Source organism: Choloepus didactylus, chromosome 4, assembly GCF_015220235.1.
Source record: "Choloepus didactylus isolate mChoDid1 chromosome 4, mChoDid1.pri, whole genome shotgun sequence".
Taxonomy (NCBI): domain Eukaryota; kingdom Metazoa; phylum Chordata; class Mammalia; order Pilosa; family Megalonychidae; genus Choloepus; species Choloepus didactylus.
Genome location: NC_051310.1, coordinates 6,875,247 through 6,893,877, shown reverse-complemented (window position 1 = coordinate 6,893,877; position 18,631 = coordinate 6,875,247). Strand labels below are relative to the sequence as shown.

Sequence of the window (18,631 nt, the reverse complement as noted above, 5' to 3'; positions counted from 1 at the left end):
CGGACATACAGATCAATAGGATAGAGTTCAGAGATAAACCCTTACATTTATGGGCAACAGATTTTCAAGAAGGGGGCCAAGACAATTCACTGGGGGAAAGAACAATAAATGCTGCTGGGATACTGGATATCCTCCTGCAAAAGAATGATATTGGATCCCCCACCTCACACCATATATAAATATTAACTTAAAAAGGACCAGAGACCTAAACATAAGTGCTAAATCTATAAAACTCTTAGGTGTAAATCTTTGTGATCTTACATTAAGCAATGGTTTCCTGGATACGACACTAAAAGCACAAACAACCCCCACCTCCACCCTCAAAAAAGCTCATTTAACAAAATTCAATAAAATTTAACACATCTGTTGCTTTAAAGGATACTATCAAGAAAGCAAAAAGACAACCCACAGAATGGCAACAAATACTTGCAAATCATGTAGCAGATAAAAAAAAAAAAAGTAGCATCCAGAATATATAAAGAAGTATAACAACTCAACGATCAAAAGATAACCCAGTTAACAAGTGGGCAAAGGACCTGAGGAGACATTTCTCCAAAAACGATATACAAATGGCCAAATTGAAAAATTGCATCATTAGCCACCAGGGAGATGCAAATCAAAACCAGGAGACATCACTTCATACCCACTAAGATGGCTATAATCAGGACAGATGATAACAAGTGTTGGTGAGGAAGCCAGGAAACTGGAAACCTCATACACTGCTGGTGGGAAGGTAAAACATTGTAGCCACTTTGGAAAACAGCCTGGCAGCTCCTCAATTAGTTAAACACAGGGTCACCATGTGACCCATTAATTCCATTCCTAGATATATACCCAAGAGATATGAAAACATACGTCCACACAAAAACAAGTACATGAATGTTTATAGCAGCATTATCTGTAAAAGCCAAAAAAATGGAAACAATGCAACAATTGATGAAAGAATAAACAAAATATGGTATATTCAAACAATGGAATATTATTCAGCTACAAAAAGGAGTGAAGTGCTGATACAGGCTACAACATGGATGAACCTTGAAAACATGCTGAGAGAAGACATGAAAGGCCACATACTGTATGATTCCATTTCTAGGAAATGTCCAGAATAGCCAAATTCATAGAGACAGAAAATAGATCAGTGGTTGCCAAGGGCTAGGGGAAGGGAAGAATGGGGAATAACTGCTAATGAGTATGAGGTTTCGTTTTGGGGTGATGGACATGGTCTGGAATTAGTGGTGATGCCTGTACAGTATGGAGAATAACTGAAAACCACTGAATTGTACACTAAAAAGATGAGTCTTATGGCATGTGAATTATATCTTAATTAAGAAGAAAGCTTTGCTATCTATTCTGTCCACAGAGTGGGCTGAGCGGGGCCTGGAGTGTCCTCAGGTAGAACGTGAAGGGCTTGGGCAGATGGCCAAGGTTCGTCCTGGCTGACCCAGGGTGTGCTCTCCTGTGACTGTGACGTGAGAGTAGAACAGAACAACCTGCTTCTGCCTCTCAAGCCCATGCACACAGCATCAAAAATGGGCCTGCCCCACCCCAGGCAATCTGGGGGGTGCCTGAGGCAGGAGGCATTTTGGAACCTGCCCATTTTCTGGCCTATCTGCATGGAATTTATGGGTTGAGGTGGGGAGTGTTCTGGGCACATTGTGTTAGTTTCTCTTTCGATATTATTCATGTGTAGGCTGGGACAACAGGAGGAAGGAGGTGCACAATTTCAGGAAGCCTACTGTTTACCGTGTGGGAAATGTTGATCTTGGACAACGGTTATAATAATCTCCTCACAATTTACAGCATGTAATCTGGCATGAACCTCATCTGCTGTGAAGTTGACCTCCACCTCCACAGGGGGTAGTTTACAAAGGGAGGGTGAAGGGACGGGTGTGGCCCCCCCCCCCCCAAGTCAAAGCCAGGATGGAAAGTGGCGACCAGTCTTCTGATGACCGGCCATCACTTTTCCCACGGTACCAGGTGGCTAAAGACAACAGCAGCTTCCTAACGACTTTTTTGAACTCAAAGAAGAGGAGGGGTGAGAAGCCCTCACCTGTGTGAGAAGAAGATGCCTCTGCGCAGGAAGTGGTGGGGTCGCTGGCCCGTGGCTTTCTCTATTCGGTTTATCAGCTCTTTGTCAATCTTACTACTTCCAAAACGAACTGGAAAAAAATTTGGAAAAAAGAAGACATGACGTTCTTGGGTGGCAGGAGGTTTCATAAACAGAAGTTACTGAAATGAAGGGGAAAAACAAGTGATCTCCACACAAATCCTAATGAACCCAAAACTTTATAGGCCTTTTGTTACAGGTCCTTTTCCCCAACACAAAATAAAATGTCTTTTGTATTAACAATAACTGAGATCACAACCAGCAAAACAGAAAAATTACAGAATAAAACACTCTTGATTCGGATTGTATTCTGATGGGAAACATATCTAGAATGCAGTAGAGCTCAGCAACTTTTGATGACTATGTACATACATACACACATCAACACATATAGTTGTTTTTAAAGGTATGTATACATTGACAACTGTAATTTCTAATATTCTTTAATTGTTGAACTGAATTTATATCTGTCCTCAAGCAACTTTCTCCTCACTAATCATCTATATTTAAATCATAGAAAATGGCTCTGACGTAAAGATATTTTAGTTCTGTTTCTCCTTTGAAGATTATTAATGATCTCAGAGTAAGGGCTTTCCAGGTGCCTGGGAACAGCATTTCCTGGGCAGGAAGACCCCTGAGGAAGAGCGTGACAGTGACAACTTGTGCCTTGTCAGAAGGCATCCCTCTCAAGATGAGTTTTGGCTCCATAATCAATATCACTGAAGAAACTTAGGTAATCCATGACAGTCTTGTAGCTGCTAAGTGAAGGACAATTTAAATGACTGCAATGGCAGCCACTTCAACAGATCTTTCCAAAGTGCTCAGTTGCTCAAAAAAAGGAAAAAGCTTCTACTAAGCTGTCTACTGTAGTCTTATTTTGAAATAAATTTTATATTGTATTTTATTCAAAATAGAACCCTTTGGGAATATAATGCACAACCAAAAGAACTTAGGATCTCTATTTTTTTTGTTTGTTTGGCATTGACACATGACTAGGTTCAGGCTTAATTCAAAATGAAAAACCATTCATGAAATGAACTCAGTGGAATCAATTCTAGAGGGCGAGGTTTTTCCTGGGGAAGAAAGCAGAGGGACATACCAATGAGCTTGTCATAGTCAATGCCTTTTGCACTGCTGGTCTGTACTGTCCATGGGTCCACAAAATCCTCTTCGGTTTCGGGGGCCTCTGGGCCACTAGGACTCCTGGGTGCCAGGTTCCCCAGAGGGCAGTTAGCCTCACAGTCCTCCCTCATTGTAGCTTTGTAGCTCATTTTCAATGACAGCAACATCTTTACTGCAGAATCAATTTCATCCTGAACGAAGGAAATCAAGTTGAAGGCTGAAGATGTTAGAAACAGCTAATGTTGCTGACGGCTTGCGACACAACAGGTGCTGCGCTAAGTGCTTTCACACACATTACCTCATTTAGTCTCACAACAACCCTACAAGGCAGGCAGTTACACTGTCCTTTTCTAGCTGAAGAGTCCAGGCCTCAGACAGGTGAAGGAGCTTGCCAGGTCACGTGGCGAGTCGTGGACCTGAGTGTGTTTTACTTTTATCTCTTGTTCTAGCGCTGTGGACTACCACCCCAAATGCAATGGGATAACTGAAGAGGCACACCAAAGTTAATGGCCTAAAGATTTCTCAGGAACCACTAATGCCAGGGAACATGCAGGACAAGCTCCCTTAAGTGAGCCACACTGAGTTCTACCCTGGAAATTGTTTCACACTTCTTAAAGGTTGAGATGAATATTTGTGGGAATTTAACCAAAGATGCCTCCAAGGACAGAAACAGCAGCTCAAAATGATATCACAGAAACAGATAAAGGCAAGAGAAAAAGTGTATGCTCTCAGATCGTAAATTAAGGAGGGATTTATTGGGAAATAGTTACTTTTGCATTTTGGAGTTTTATTAGACTATCTGAAGTGCTTTCATATTTATTGTTTCAAAATAAGTCATAAGAAAAAAAGCAAAATATAAAATATAACCTTGGGTACTAGGGAAATCTTTTAAAGACCTCCTCTTCCAGGAGTCCACCCCAGCCACCCCTGGAACCTGCCATTTAAAGTAACAGGCCTAATTAAGCAAATTAGGCATGCTATGCCCTAAAGCTCTACTCCAGGAATTGGCCTTGCTGGATCAGATCACAAACAAAGAAAACACACAGTCCAATTTGCTTGCCAATGGAAACAGAAACATCCCTGTTCAGAGATAATACATGATCTGCTACAAACTGGACTTCCCCATGGAGAAACAGGGTGAATGCCATTCGGAGGGAGAACTGCTCTAAACCTACACAGCACCCGGGCCTTCGAGGCGTGTGACTCTGGCATGTTGTTCCCAACAGATTTTGAGTTTCAAACTCTAAAACTTTTTGGAATTTATCACTCGAATGACATAGATTTGTGGAATCGATAACCCCATGGATACAACTAATACAAGAGATGAGGTGTTTGCCCATGTTAGATTGGGAAAGTATGTTTTACTCATTTCCTTTCTGCAGTGCCTAGACTCAGTGTTTAAAAGAAAATAAATGTTTAGTAAGCATTATCTAATTGAATTATCTATGGTAAGACCTATCTCGCTTTGAAGTACACTGCAGTCAACAGCCTTTAATCACCAGCCGTGTTGACATTTCCTACTCTATTTGGCCTAACACTGTTGGCAACTAGGAGGCTCTTTGAAAGTCAAACATTTAACCAATGTCCCTGCTCAAGGACCATCTACAATGTGGAATGGGCTCACCTTGTTTATTTTCTTGTTCTCAATCTAACATGGACCAGGCCACTTAGAAATTAAAAGCTGATGCTCTGAAAGTAGCCAGAAACAAAAGACCATATACTGTTTGATTAAATAGAGCTCAAACACAGGCGACACTCTCTATGGTGGAAGGAGTCAGGACAGAGGTTTCCACTGGGTGGTGGGAAGGTAGTGCCTTGGCAGGGGGTGGGGTGGGGCATGCGCGTGAGGATGATTTCCAGGGCACTGCCATGTTGGTTCTTAATCTGGCACTAGTTATGCAGGTGTGGTTGTCTGGTGAAAATCCAGTGAGCTGCCCACTCATGACTGTGTACTTTTCTGTATGAATGGTAATATTTCAATTTAGAAGTTTACTTAAACTATAAGGGGAAGGAAAAAAGGGCTCTGTCTCTGCTTTAACCCTCATGATCTGGTGTCACCTCTTGAGTCACTTTCAAACTCAACTACTCACAGTCCCAGATTCTGCCCTAGCCTCCTGGGAGCCTCCCTGCTTTAGTGAACTAGTTACTGAGAGAAGGGGCTCTTATTCCCTGGATACACAGGAGCAGAAAAGAGTGCCCGGACCATGGCCTAGACAAATGGCGGGAGACAGAGGGAAATAGAGAACACCGGTGCTCTGAATGAGGCACATGTACTTTGCTTCCAGTGAGTTTCTAAATCATCAAGGGCTTCTATTACAAACACATTTCAGGGTCAGATACACATTTCCTTTTGAGTTCATCACCGTTTAACTTTGGTCTCATCATGTAACCTTTGATCTTTCTAGTTGCATGCCAGTTGACTGCATTAGTCAAAAAACACTTAGAAGAGTTATTCTCAACTGTGCTTAGTATTGCTTGTCAGCTACAGTAATGAACACAGCTCTAGTCACAAAGAATTACTAACTAAAAACATTTATAGATGTTTTTCAAATCGAATGCTGAATGGACAAAAATGTCACTGTCACTCACTTGGCACCCCTCATCCCCAATCAAGAGGCTTAGTCTCTAGGAAGAGCTCAGTTGTGGCTAGACTGGGGGATGCTATGCAAAATGGAGGGCAGGATGCCACACTGGAAAGGGAGATCCAGTGAAGGATTGCACTTCCCAGTCTCCCACAATGCTACCAGCCGGGGACTGGAAGAGGCTTTTCTGGGAAATCTGACTAACCTCAAAGAAAACATCTAAAGACCCTGATGTTGAAGATTCCCCAACAAAAGGGCACAGCCTGATCTCCCTCCAGGGAAGTGGGTCCTACATGGATAAGCTCCTTCCACAGCCAGAGCTTCCGATCAGCTTATAGTGCTCCTTCTAAAACACGAGTGGACAGCCCAGTATCACACACTGCCTCTGATATGAAAGGCAGAAGGGAAAAAATTTAACTTGAAGGAAATTGAGATTAAAAAAGGGGTAGAAAATGTCAGGAAAACTATCAAGATCTCAGAGATAAAAGGAAGACACTGTGCCTACGTAATTAAAAATAGAATGCTATAAGGCAAGAGACATTCAGAGATCAAAAACGAGCTCTTGGATATTAAAAATGACAGCAGAAATGAAAAACTCAATAGGAGGGTTAGAAATTGAGGAAATATCCCTTAAAAGAAGCAGAAAAAGCAACAGAAAGTCAAAATAAAAAAATCAGAAAATCAGAGGACCAGTGTGAATAACAAACTCTGGAAAGAGAGGACAGAGAAAACAGAAGAGAAGATGTCAAAGAAACAAGATAATTTCTGAGGATTAAAGATCATGAGTTTGTAGTCGGAAAGGACCACTGAGTGCCCACCCCAAGAAATTTCAGAATACTGGAACAAAGAGAAGATCCTGCAAACTTCCAGAGAGAGAGAGAGGAAAAAAAAAAAGGAACGGCATCTGACTTCTCAACAGCCACTCTGGAAGCTAGAAGATAATGGGGCAATGGCTTCAGAATTCTGAGGGAAATTACTTTCAACCTAGAATTCAACATAGAATTGATTACCAATCGTGTAGCAGGTAAATAACAATACTTTCAGACCCACGAGGGGATCTCAAAAGACCATTTCCTTTGCATTCTTTTTGTCAGGAACCAGTGGAGGATTTGCTTGGCCAAAAGGAAGGAACAAACCAAGGAAGTGTAAGGACTTAGAAAAGAGGGGACCCAGCAGGGGTGAGGTAAACAGGGAAAGAAGGGGCCAGGCTAGAGGTTCTGGTGTGAGCAAAGCAGGTCCTGGGAGAGAGCTCTTCAAGATGAGCTTGGCAGATGCAGATAGGAGTGCTGAGAGATTCACCCGCATGGAGGAGGGTTTGGAGACGCATTATCATTAGTACATATAAAAAAGCCAAGCAAACAGAAAACAAGACAAATACTAATTCCAGAGGAAACAAGGGTTACATAGGAAAGGAAAGATATTCGTAATCCAGCTCCAGGCCCAGCTGTCAGTACTGTTTACGCAGTCACGATAATGTCTATATCAATACAGGTCTAGCCACACTGCAACACATCCTGGGAGGCGGGAGGGATGGGAAGGGTTTGTGACAGTGCTTCCACAGGGAAAGGAAAACCCAAAAATCAATAAGGAGCAACGTAAGCACGATGTTTACAGATACGGGTGTGTGTGGGGGGTACACGCCAAAAGAATCAGCTGAAAGAACTGAAAGTGCTTGTTTGTGGGAGCAGGAAATGGGGAAAAGTGGGGCTGGGGAAATGCGTGTCACCAAGGCTTTTAGAAGCACTGACTCTTCAGACTACATGCATCAACAATGCTGATGAAGGAAAAAACTAAGTTTAAAGTTATAAGCAGTCACCGAGGGAACAGAATCCTGGGAACAGTCTACCAGGGTAAGGTAACCTTAAAGATACAGGGTGTACAGATGTGTATTAGAGAACCCAACAAGAGCAGGTACCTTTGACGCCTCTCTGGCTTTGAGGGATCTCACACGCTCCTCCTGGGCAGCTATGCTGTTCAACAGCTCCGGCGCAGAGGCGCAGGGCTCGCCACTGGGCACATCCGCCATTTTCCAGGGCCTAGGTGTGCGGCTGGTGAGAGTGTTGGAGGATTTGCTTAGTGGTCGAGATGAGATCAGTGGTTGAGATGAGACTGCAAGGAGAAGGGAGGAGAGAGAGAGATTAACAAACTGTCACAGGTGTTTTCCCTTTTGCATGTTTGATCCTTCTTTCCACAAAGGTTGTCAGGTGAGTTATAACGAAGGACGAGGACAAAATAACACTAACAAAAAATAAGCAGAAATTTGGGCCCTTGAAAAAGTGAGAACAATACCTACGATGAAGACTAAAGGAGTTGCTGTGATTCTCTGGCTTAAGGACCACCAAGTAGGAACTCCCCAGTCACGACCAGGTTTGCATCCTTTCATGTGGTCCCTGGGCCACATAGTGCCTGGGACATAGGAGGAGCTCATGTCTCCTTGGGGAATAAAAACTGATGTGCTTTAACACACCTAAGTTCACCACAGCTAAAAATACTTGATAAATTGTTATTTGCTCTGAATCTTAATTCCCAAAGTTTTGCTGCTGTCACCAACACACAGCCAGGCAAACGGCTTCCCCTGCTGGCCAGCTGCCCGGCGCCCAGGCAAGGTGAGACCTGGGTGGAGGTAGGGACTATATACCATGTCCCATCCGATGCTGTTGTATTTAATTTCTGGAGATGTGCTTGCACTTTCCATCAGTCATTATTTACTACGAATTTCAAGGAAGTGGGGCACGGGGCAGGTCACCCAGTGCTGCCCTCCACCTGCGTAACCCAGTGCCGAAGGGCGGGCTGCAGAGAGCTTTCCCACTTCTTCACCCGTACCTGCCCTCGGCCGTCCTTTTCCCCAGGTCACTTGAGGCTCTTATCCTATAAGGCTGGTTATCTTCTAGGTGCCTATACCCATCACACCTCTCCTCCTGCTTCTGCAAATTTACTGAACACTTCAAAAGCCTCACTATGTGCCAATGTTCTCCATGCTCTCCAAATATTAATTTAATCCTCATAGCAATCCTGTGTGTGAGGTACTATTTTTGTCCTCATTTTACAGATGGGCAATTGAGGCACAGAGGAGTTAGGTGCCCTGCCCAAGGTCACACAGCTAATATGTGGTGGCAGCAGGATATGAATCCAGGCACCACTGTGCAGTGCACCTCTCTCTGCCTGTTCTATTTTTTTCTCCATCTTCTCTCATGTGGTCTCCTCCTGCTTGCCTCAAGCAACCCATAGTTTAGATGTCACTGCCTCCAGGGAGCCTTCCTGATTCTCCTAGAGATCTAGCACCCTGGCTTCTCTCTCAGCACTTAGCAGACTGCTCAGTGGTTGCTGGCTGATTCTTCTGTCTCCCTCATTAGACCAGAGGCTCTGAAAAGGAAGGGGCCTTGTTTACCGAGTTCACTGCCACTTCCCTAGTGCCCAGCACAACCAATTCAGGGCGGTGTGCAAAACTGGAGGCTGAATAAATGATCCTGGTTATCAGCTTCACTATTACCAAAGTTCACTGGTCTGAAAGCACCTTGAGGCGGTGAGCAGAATACTAGAGATACTAAAAGCTCATTCCTGCAAACAAGAAAGGGAGAATAAATCTTCCTGAGCTGATGCAAGATGCTCCCCCTTTAAAAGCAAGAGGATGCCTACTATACTCTCGAGTTTTCTGCTCCTAATATTAAAATTAAAATAGAAAATTGTACACCGAGGAAAAAGCTCTTCCGAATCCCTCATTTCTTGGCAGTAGCCTTCCATGGGATTGTGGACAGGAGTGAGCAAGCTCCGAGTGAGGAAACCTGGGCTTGCAGAAAGAGTGCTGCCTGCGGGGCCCCAGACCTGGGCTTAAACTGAGCTCTGAGATGCGTGGTTGACTCCCCTTTTTGAGCGTTGCTTTCCCTTCCATAAAATGTCACATCTTCACCACACCCAAAGACTGTTATGAGAACAAAATGAGAAAAAAACGACCCAGTAACATTTTGTATACTGTAAAGAAAGACGTGCGCACATTACAAGGATTGCTCTTTGTTCTTATTTTGCTAGGGTTCTGGAACCAGGTGGACCTTTGAGCACTTTTCTGGTGTCCTACACACCTTACACATAGCGACTCATTTACTCCTTGCAATAAACCTCTAAGATTTGTTATCTCCATTTTACAGATGAGTAAACTGAGGCACAGAGAGGTTAAAAAACCTGCTCAAGGTAACACAGGAAGTAAGTGGTAGAGGGGATCCAAACTCAAGCAGTTTGACCCTAGAGCCTGCACTCTCAGCCACCGTCCCACAAGTTACTTACCTTTACTGAGTGTCACAGCCCAAGAGGCTTTTGCAGCTGAAGGACTAAAGAAAGCACCGGACATGTTCTGAGACATGAGCTTTTATTTTGGGGCTTACTTACAGGGTGGAAATTGGTCACATTGCCCCCTGAATTCAGGAGCTGCTCTGAATGGTGGTGAGTATGGAGCAAAATGTGAAGATACTCCGCAAAAGCAGGGGGTGCCAGGGAGTGGTTTATAAGGGTTAGGGCAAAGACATTCCAATGGGCAGGGGAGCATAAGCGGAGGTGGGGGTGGGGTGTCTTGTGCCATCAACAGGGAAGAGGGGAGGATTGTAGGTTACCTTGTAGATACTAGTATCTAAAGGCGTTTCTGGGAGGAGGTGGTTTCAGGAGGGAGGTAAACTATAGATGACATTTAGCTCTGGAGGCCTGATTTTACAAGGAGAGGAGGTCAAACCTTAACTGACCTAGGTCATGCAAGCTGCTGTGTGCAGTCTTCAAGGCCCTTAGAGAAGCCCTGGGCCTGGGGCTCCCAAACTGAGCCTCCGTCTCGCAGCTATATAAAATGGGAATAACAGCAGCCATCCTCACCCGCAGGGCTGCAGCAGGACTAAGTGTGACAACACAGATAAGTGAAAGGTCTAGCACAGGACCTGCCCCAGGGTAGCGGCTTAAAATACCATTATTTTAATGTTTCATTAAACATTTAAAATTTTTTTCTAGTAATGCTGTGAACCAAACACAAATTTGAGATGTAATTTATTTTTGTTTATACATTAATTAAATATTTGTTTAAAAAGTATGTAAATTTTAAAGAAACAAATCATTTTATAAGTCAATGAAACTATGATACTGAAACCAAGGAGGGAAGCAGTCAGTTTCTTGCCCCTCCTTGCTGGGAAGCACCTCAATTCCCAGAAAGGAAAGGCTGGTGTGCTAACTGCCTCACATAACAAACCACCCAGTGGCTTCTCATTCCAGAAAGGAATGAGGAGGAAGTTTCTGACCAGCGCTGGAGGGGATAAGAATCACTCAGGCCTATTTCGTGCCCCCCCATCCCCCTTCAAAGGATGAAACATCTTGTCCAGATGCTTTAGGCCTTACCTCTAATTGTTAGGATTTTGGGAGCTGGGTGGTACAGCGTGTGTTCTGAGCTGGCAGAGGCAGCAGATGGCTCAGGGAAGTGAGGACAGCCCTTCTAAGGCTCCACCACCAGAGCAGCTAAGACAGGACCTGACACCAAACCCCTCTCCACACGTGCGCCCTCAGAAGTCTAGCTGCTCCCTCTGCCAGGAAATGTCTTTCACCCTTCTCTGCCTGGAAACTGCCAGGTATCTTTCTAACCCAAACACCAGCTCCTCTTTGCAGTCTTTCCTGATCCCTGCACCTCTGAGGCCAAGTGGGTGTCTCTGACCTCCATGATGTCTGAGCATTCTGTTAGTAACTTTATTAGACTATGTACACTCTGTCTTCTCCATCAGACAGTGACTGCAAGCACCAGGTTTTATTCTTCCATGTACTTAGAGTACCTGGGACACAGTAGCTTATCAATAAACATTCACTGAATGGAAGAATCTCCTAAGTCATCTAGTTCAACTTCTTTTCTAAGGTTTCTTGTGCCCTCTTCTAACAGCCTTGCAAGTATTTGTCCAGTTTAAGGCTGATTCCCCTGTGTGGATTTTGGACAGTCTATTGTTTAAGAAAAAAAATAATCATTTGCTACTGAGCTGAGCCTTCTGAACTTCAGGGAGAGCCAAGTTCATACCCTTGAGACACAAGAGACCCCATGTGCAACCATTGTCAGGCTTCTCCCTGCATTCAGGGGCCATATAGTAGGGAAAAACATGCATCTTCAAACAGCAGAATTCCATTTGAGAAGAGGCATTGTTAGGGATTGAACTGTGACCCCCTAACAAGACATGCTTAAGTCCTAACCCCTGGTTTTGTGAGTGCACATGTATTTGTAAACAGGATCTTTGAAGACGGTATTAGTTAAGATAAAGCAAACAGGATGAAGGTAGGCCCTGACTGCTACGACTGGTGTCCTTACATTGGGGGGAGGGGGGCTATGTGACACAGGCAGAGATTGAGTCATGATGCCCCAAGCCAAGGAACACCGTGGCTTGGGGACCACCCACCAGAAGCCAGGGGAGGCGTGAGATGGATCGTCCCCTTTAAAAAGAAGCTAGCTTGCCCCTGCCGATGCCTTGGTTTCAGACTTCTGCCTCTAGAACCGTGAGACAATGAATTTCTGTTGTTTGAGCCAATGACGCCACAGTGTTTGTTAAGCAGCCTGGAAAACCAAGACAAGCACATAGGAATGAAATCTCACTGAGGGAACAGCAAATGGGGTCTCTTGTGTCTCAGGGTGACATTGAGGGGAGAGTAGAGAATCACCCACACTATTAAACTGTGTGTGTGTGCATTCCAGGAGTGGTCGGAGGTGAGCAGGACAGAACTATCAGCTTCCTCATTCCATGCACCTACCCATTTGTCCTATTTATTATGTGTTTGTGCTCCCCCCACCACTGATCTAGTCATCCTCTTCCTCTATTTCATTGTGACTCAGTTTTTGGAGTTAAGTTTAAAATTAGAGATTTTTACCTGAAGTTCACAAACTTCTGAAATTATACCAATAGGTTGCACATGCACCAATATGAACCTGGCTCTCTACAGAGTGTCCGGCTTTCATTATTTTCCACAGGGGTCTGGGGTGCCAAAAGGCTAAGGACCACTATCCTTAGATGGTCCACGCAACATCTATTTAACAAATACTACAAACAAAATAGCTGTCCCCCATGAAGTAATCTAGTATCTCTTCTAAACAGAAGTAATGCAAGTGTGAAAAGGAAGACTGTGTGCTTCACAGCAGATCACAGTCCACCTTTAAAGAGGAAGTCAAAAAGGCTTCTAAATTAACTCCCAATTCCCCTTTTTAAGAACTTCTATCTTGTGCCCATTCTGAAAGGCCATTCGAGAGGAGGTACCTGAAGAAACTGAGTACAATTTTGGGGTGAGGAATGGAAAGAATATAACTGTTTAATAGAACAGTACGACAGCGACTTGGGATGTTCCGAAATCATCTCACAGAGATTAGTATACACTGATTCTGCAATTTGGGGGAAGGGTGGCATCAAGGCATGAGTTCTGGAGCCACCAGGAAAAGCAGGTGACCTGGGAAAGTTCCTGGATGCCTGGAATGCCACCAAGATACCACTTTTCATAACCTGGTTCCAGAGTGTGGGTGACAAGGACCCCTGGACTGTCAAATTCCCAGAGGATAAGAAAATGAATGCTTTAGAGCAAGGAGTGCTTTACACCCAAAACCTCCAAACAGGTCACATTTCACCTTTTTAAACAAAACAAAATAAAACACTAATAGGAAAGATTTACCTTTTCCTCTAATTAATAAAAATCAAAACTATCTTAAAAAGCAGAGAAACCATTAGTTTAGATGAAGCAAGGCATAAGAGGCAGTGAATCACCTCAACTTTGGGTCAGTGGGATGAAATAAAATGCATCACACCCTGATCCTAAGAGACCCCCCCCAAGCCTAGCAAAGATGACCATGGCAAGACATACCCAAGTTGAGGGAGATGCTGCAGAGGTGGTCACCGCTCCCGCTGGGCAGCTGAGTAGCTAAGATGCCTGGTGCAGTCAGAGGTCTTTAATAGTTGTCCACTCTTTCTTTCAGTTTCCCTTTTAAGATTCTTCTCTTTTCTGTTTACCCCACCCTTCAGCTACCCGCACTTGGGGGTTTCTTAGAAATCACTCTGCTTCTCAGAAACACTAGAGCCTCTTGACCAACCTCTTTGGAAATGCCCAAGGGGTGGGGTGTGTGGGAAGGGGTGGGGGTGCGAAAGGGCAGGTCGAGACAATGAGGCCCTCTGCAGAAAAGAGCCATTACCCCTCATTGCATCAGCCACTCTCTACCCCAAGCTGGCCGTCACATAACCTCCCCACCCTCTCCCCGTTCCCCACCCTCAACGTGTGTCTAATTGTTCATGTGCAGTCAGGGGAGGCAAACAGGAGGACCGGAAATACCCTGCGGCTTCTGCCAACCAGACAACGCAGTGCAGTGGAAACACCCTGAGCTCTGCCGTGACACAGACCTGTGTTACAATGAGTTTTAAAATATAACCTTAAAACTGTAAGCAAGTAGGAAATTGTAAACGAACCTTAAAATGTAACCTAAAGCAGCTTTTAAATGTAAACTTAGTAAGCAGGGGGTGAAGACTAAAAGTGAAAACTTGTCCCACAAAGGAGCCATATGTAAATATAGAGTCTGCATCCAGATTTAAATAAGCTTTCACCTATGGTCCCCAGACCTCCCAGACAGAAATAAAACCCATTACAAATAAAACCTTTTCACCTAGCTCCCCAGACACTTTCACAGGTGCCACCTAGTTCTTGAAGTAAATGACTAACAGTGAAATTCTCCAGACCTGTTACCTGTAAAATGATTACCTCTCTTTGTCTCCAATGGGTATAAAAACCACCTGAAGAAACACTTCCCAGAAATGTAGGAAAGCTTCCCCTGTCCTCCCGCTAAGGTGAATAAACCCTTTTTTCCCTCTCAGCCTGGTTCGGTGTGAATTCTATTGGCCGCGCTGAGCGACGACCCCAGATTTGGGAAGTGAACCTTCTACACCCAGGTTTGGATCCCAGCTCGGTCATTCTCTTGCCGAGAGACCTTGGGCAAGTCACATTGCTTCTCTGCTCCTCCCGGTTTCCTCATCTGCGAAACGGGCACAAAGCCGCCTCCTAACATCACGATTGAGGGGACCACCCGCGCTACTGCAGGCAAAGCGCCCGGCACACGGCGGACACTCCGTGAAAGTGGGGGCCCTTCCCTTGGGGGCGGAGGGAGGAAGTGGGAGACAAAGAAGAGTCAACGCCGGCGGGAGCGGAGGGCCGGCCCTGCCCGCGCTTCGCGGGCCAAGGGGGCGAAGGGCTCGTGGCAGTCTCCGTGCCCCTCGCGGTGCCAGAGCCCAGGAGTGCAGGGCACAAGGACCTGAGAAGGACACCCCGGGCCCCAGCGTGCAGGACGCCCCGGGGGGACTGGACCACGGGGCATCGCCGCTGCCTCGCTCCCTCCTTCACCCCTCACTCACCAGCCCTGCCGGGCGTGTCGGCAGTGTCTCCAGCCACGCGACGCCGCCTGGGCGTCCGTGGAAACGCCGTCCGGCCGGAACAACTTCCGGCCTGACTGCGACACCACTGGCTGTTCGCGCGGGGGCGGAGCGAAGGCCGCCGCTGATTGGCTGGCGTCTCCGGCGCCGCGGCGGAACGCAGCTCAGCGGCGACGTGCAGGTCCGCTGGCCTCCGGGAGGAGTGAGCGCTTCCGGTGCGTGTGGTGAGCGGCGGGCCCCAGGCGGGAGGGGACGGGGATGCGGCTGGGATGCGGTTGCGATGTGCGCGCTTGGCGCCGCTCGGCGCCCGCTTTTAACCTGCCGCTCGCCTCACCCTCGTCTCCTCTTCCATCCGAGCGCGCAGTGCCCGGCTCTACCCCAACCTCTGTCTTGGCAGCTCGGCTAACTCCTATTCGTCCTGCAAAACCCATCTCTGGTCGCGTTTTGTTTGTTACCCTCATCTGTCTGTTGCCTTTTCCGGGGACCCAACATAGGGCTAGGGAATCAGGAAGCGTTTGTTGAAGGAGACTATCCTATTTCTTATACTTCCTCTGATCCTCCACCCGCCAGATTCCATCTCGCTAGACGCTGGGGTTCCAACAGTGAACAAAACACACAAGCAACGCTGCCCTCAGGAGCTGACATGCTAGTGACTGTCAGTGCCACTTACACTTTCTGTTTCTTAGCCTCTTTTCTCCAGCGCTTTTACCTTGACTTTCATCTGGCTGTACCTTTTTCTCTTAATCACTCCCCTCTTTCCATAAAACATTTTCCTTTTTTTTCTTTCATCTTAGAAATATAAAAGGGAGCAAACACTTTCTTCTTAAAGTTTATGGTGTTCCCAGTGGCTCCTGATCTTCTCCATTTTTGCCTGTTTCCTTGCATCATCCTTGACTCCTCTTTCATCCTGTGCATTTGGTTTGGTTCTGTTGGTTTGATCTTCAGGACTTTTCATCCCCTCTGCTCTGTCCCTCCTTACCACCCCCCACCCCTGCCAGTATTACTCAAATATCAACTTATCTCTGAGGCCTTCCTCAGCCTGCCTATATAAAACTGCAACCCATGTTAACCCCAGGTCACATTGTCACCCCCACCTGCTTCTTTGTGTTACTTTCCTGCTTAGCATTTCTCGTCATCCGACACCCCTCTTTTGCTTCTTTGTGGTCTGTCTCTACCCACTGGCATGTGAGTGTAGGTCATCGTTTACTCTTTTGCTCATGGTGGGTTCCTAGTGCCTGGTGTGGTGCTTGGTGGGTAGCTGGTGCTCTGTCAGTGTTTGTTGAATGAATGAATGAAATATGCACGAAGTAGATTGAGTCAGGAGCCCTGTGACCCACGCTTCTTCATTCATTCAGCCCTAGCTGTCTTGCCTTGTTAGGGAGTGGGCTTAACAAGGCCCGATCCCACCATTCTCTGCTCTTCAGTCATAGACTTGTCTAATTCAGGCCATTGGCCTCTCCTGAGGTTGGACCCATGTGGATGACTCTCCGGATCCATTCTAATGGCGGAGCTCAGCATCCTGGGGGTGGGGGTGGGCACGGTGGGTGGGGCTGTGCATGGAGTGGAGACAGGCCAGCTGTCTGGTCAGGACGGGCCTTGAGACCAGGCTAAGTATTTAGAGAACCGAAATGCCAAAAGCATTCATAGCTCACAGTTCCATTATAAATCCGTTTGAGGTGGGCTGGCCCGTTTTGCGTGTGGGAGTTGGAATCTGGATTAGGCTGTGGGAGGAGGTGGGATTGTTGAAGGAAGCAGACTATGGGACATTTTCTAAACGATGACTTGACTTGTAGAGCACCAGATCCCTCCAGGCGAATGGTGTCATTTGGGGAAAGGTGTGAAAGGGGTGATTCCGGGGGACATGGAAACCCACTTTCTCAGGGAAAAGGTGAGTGACTGGTTTAACACCGGACATGAAGGGTTTTCTGGTGATGATTGGACCCCACATTTGGGGGGAGCAGCTGGACAAGCTGGACATGGCCAGTTAAGGTGGGGTCCACTGCTTTCCCTGCAGCTGAGACAGTGCCTGGCTGCCACCAATTTCAGCGCTGCTCCAGCACGCCCTCTGCTGCCCGGGACGAGTCTGTCATCCCTGTTTTCCTCTTGATTGTACTTCGTGCTAACACCGTCGAGTTCAAATATCGAAGTCCAAACAGAAGCACGTCTTTCTAGGAACTAGTTGGTAACATTGGATTGTGTATGACAGTTCAGAATTTCAAGAAGAATTGTTAAAAAGGGGAAATCTCTGCTGCATGAGTTTTTTTTTTGTGTGTGTGTTTGGGGTGAAACTGGCAGATTTGGATCACACTCAGAATTGCTTCCCCTGCACTTGGGTAGACGGACGCCCCAGGCCCTCGGCCTCATGTTGTGGGTCTGTCTTTCCTGCTGGATCACAGTGAAGATGGGATGTCTGGGGGAAGAGCCCTCCCAACAAAGAATAGAGGGAAGGGAGTACAAGGGGAGGACGAAGGTGAGGGTGACGAGCTTTTCCCTCTTTGTAGGCTCTGGACCTCTTTCCATCTCACTATTTCAGACCTCCTTCATTCATGTTGATGAAAGTTGTTCGTTGCTGATAAACAGTGTGGCAGGCTCTCTTTGTACATCTCTCTTTGCATGTGTGCTAGTGTTCACGCAGGACAGAGTTCTGATGTGGGGTTGGTGAGGTAAAAACTATACGTGTTTAAATTTTTAATAGATGTGACCAAATTGACCTTCCAAAAGGCATCTTTAAAATGCTGAGTCTTTCTGTGCATCGTCGTTTATCTGTTTAGTCAGGTCTTCTTTTATGTCCTTCGGTAAAGTTTTCGTTTTCTTTATGTAGATCTTGCTTATTTCTTGTTCACCTTATTCCCGGGTATCCCATAGTCATTTTTAAAAAACTGTTCTAAATAACTGTGCTTCATGTAGAGCAACATGTGTTTATCTTGTGGGTTTTTAAGTCTTGGATTTCCTGGGTGACATGTTTTCTCTTAATTGCATGTAAGTATTCTTCCATATACATTTTTTTTTAAATTTTAAACATTTTTTTAAAATTCAATTTTATTGAGATTGTTCATATATCATACAGTCATCTAAAGCGCACAATCAGTTGCCCATGGTACCATCATACAGCTGTGTATCGATCACCACAATAAATTTTTTTTCAATTTTTAGAACATTTTCATTACTCCAGAAAAGAAATAAAAACAAAAAAGATAACTCAAATCCTACCATACCCCTACCCAGCCCCCCTCCATTATTGACTCGTGGTATTTGTATAGTACATTTGTTATTGTTGATGAAAGAATGTTAAAATACTACTAACTGTAATACATAATTTGCAATAGGTATATTTTTTACCGATATACTTCTCTATTATTAACTTCTAGTTATAGTGCCATACATTTGTTCCACTTCATGAAAGAGAGTTCTAATATTTGTACAGTTAA

General features: G+C 45.5%; 2 protein-coding genes across 11 annotated transcripts in view; one reads left to right on the top strand and one right to left on the bottom strand.

Moving 5' to 3' along the window:
- WARS1 (tryptophanyl-tRNA synthetase 1) overlaps positions 1-15,266 on the bottom strand; it is a 36,724-nt gene extending 21,458 nt beyond the window's left edge. The window contains exons 1-4 of one of the 2 annotated variants that reach the window (XM_037831876.1): positions 15,186-15,266; positions 7,727-7,920; positions 3,207-3,420; positions 2,051-2,159 (exon numbers count right to left, since the gene is read on the bottom strand). In XM_037831876.1, the coding sequence (XP_037687804.1) occupies positions 2,051-2,159; positions 3,207-3,420; positions 7,727-7,837 (434 nt within the window). In that variant the 5' untranslated portion in view covers positions 7,838-7,920; positions 15,186-15,266. Of the gene's footprint in view, positions 1-2,050; positions 2,160-3,206; positions 3,421-7,726; positions 7,921-13,653; positions 15,142-15,185 lie in introns of those variants that run through there. The other variant, XM_037831875.1, reaches the window with a different exon arrangement.
- A 95-nt stretch (positions 15,267-15,361) lies between these two features.
- The window catches only part of WDR25 (WD repeat domain 25), a 131,029-nt gene continuing 127,759 nt past the window's right edge, over positions 15,362-18,631 (top strand). For 2 of the 9 annotated variants that reach the window (XM_037831873.1, XM_037831872.1), the window contains exon 1: positions 15,386-15,418. The gene's annotated coding sequence lies outside the window, so the exon portion shown is untranslated. Of the gene's footprint in view, positions 15,428-16,760; positions 17,092-17,217; positions 17,386-17,498; positions 17,674-17,699; positions 18,183-18,631 lie in introns of those variants that run through there. The other 7 variants (XM_037831867.1, XM_037831866.1, XM_037831865.1 and 4 more) reach the window with 7 other exon arrangements.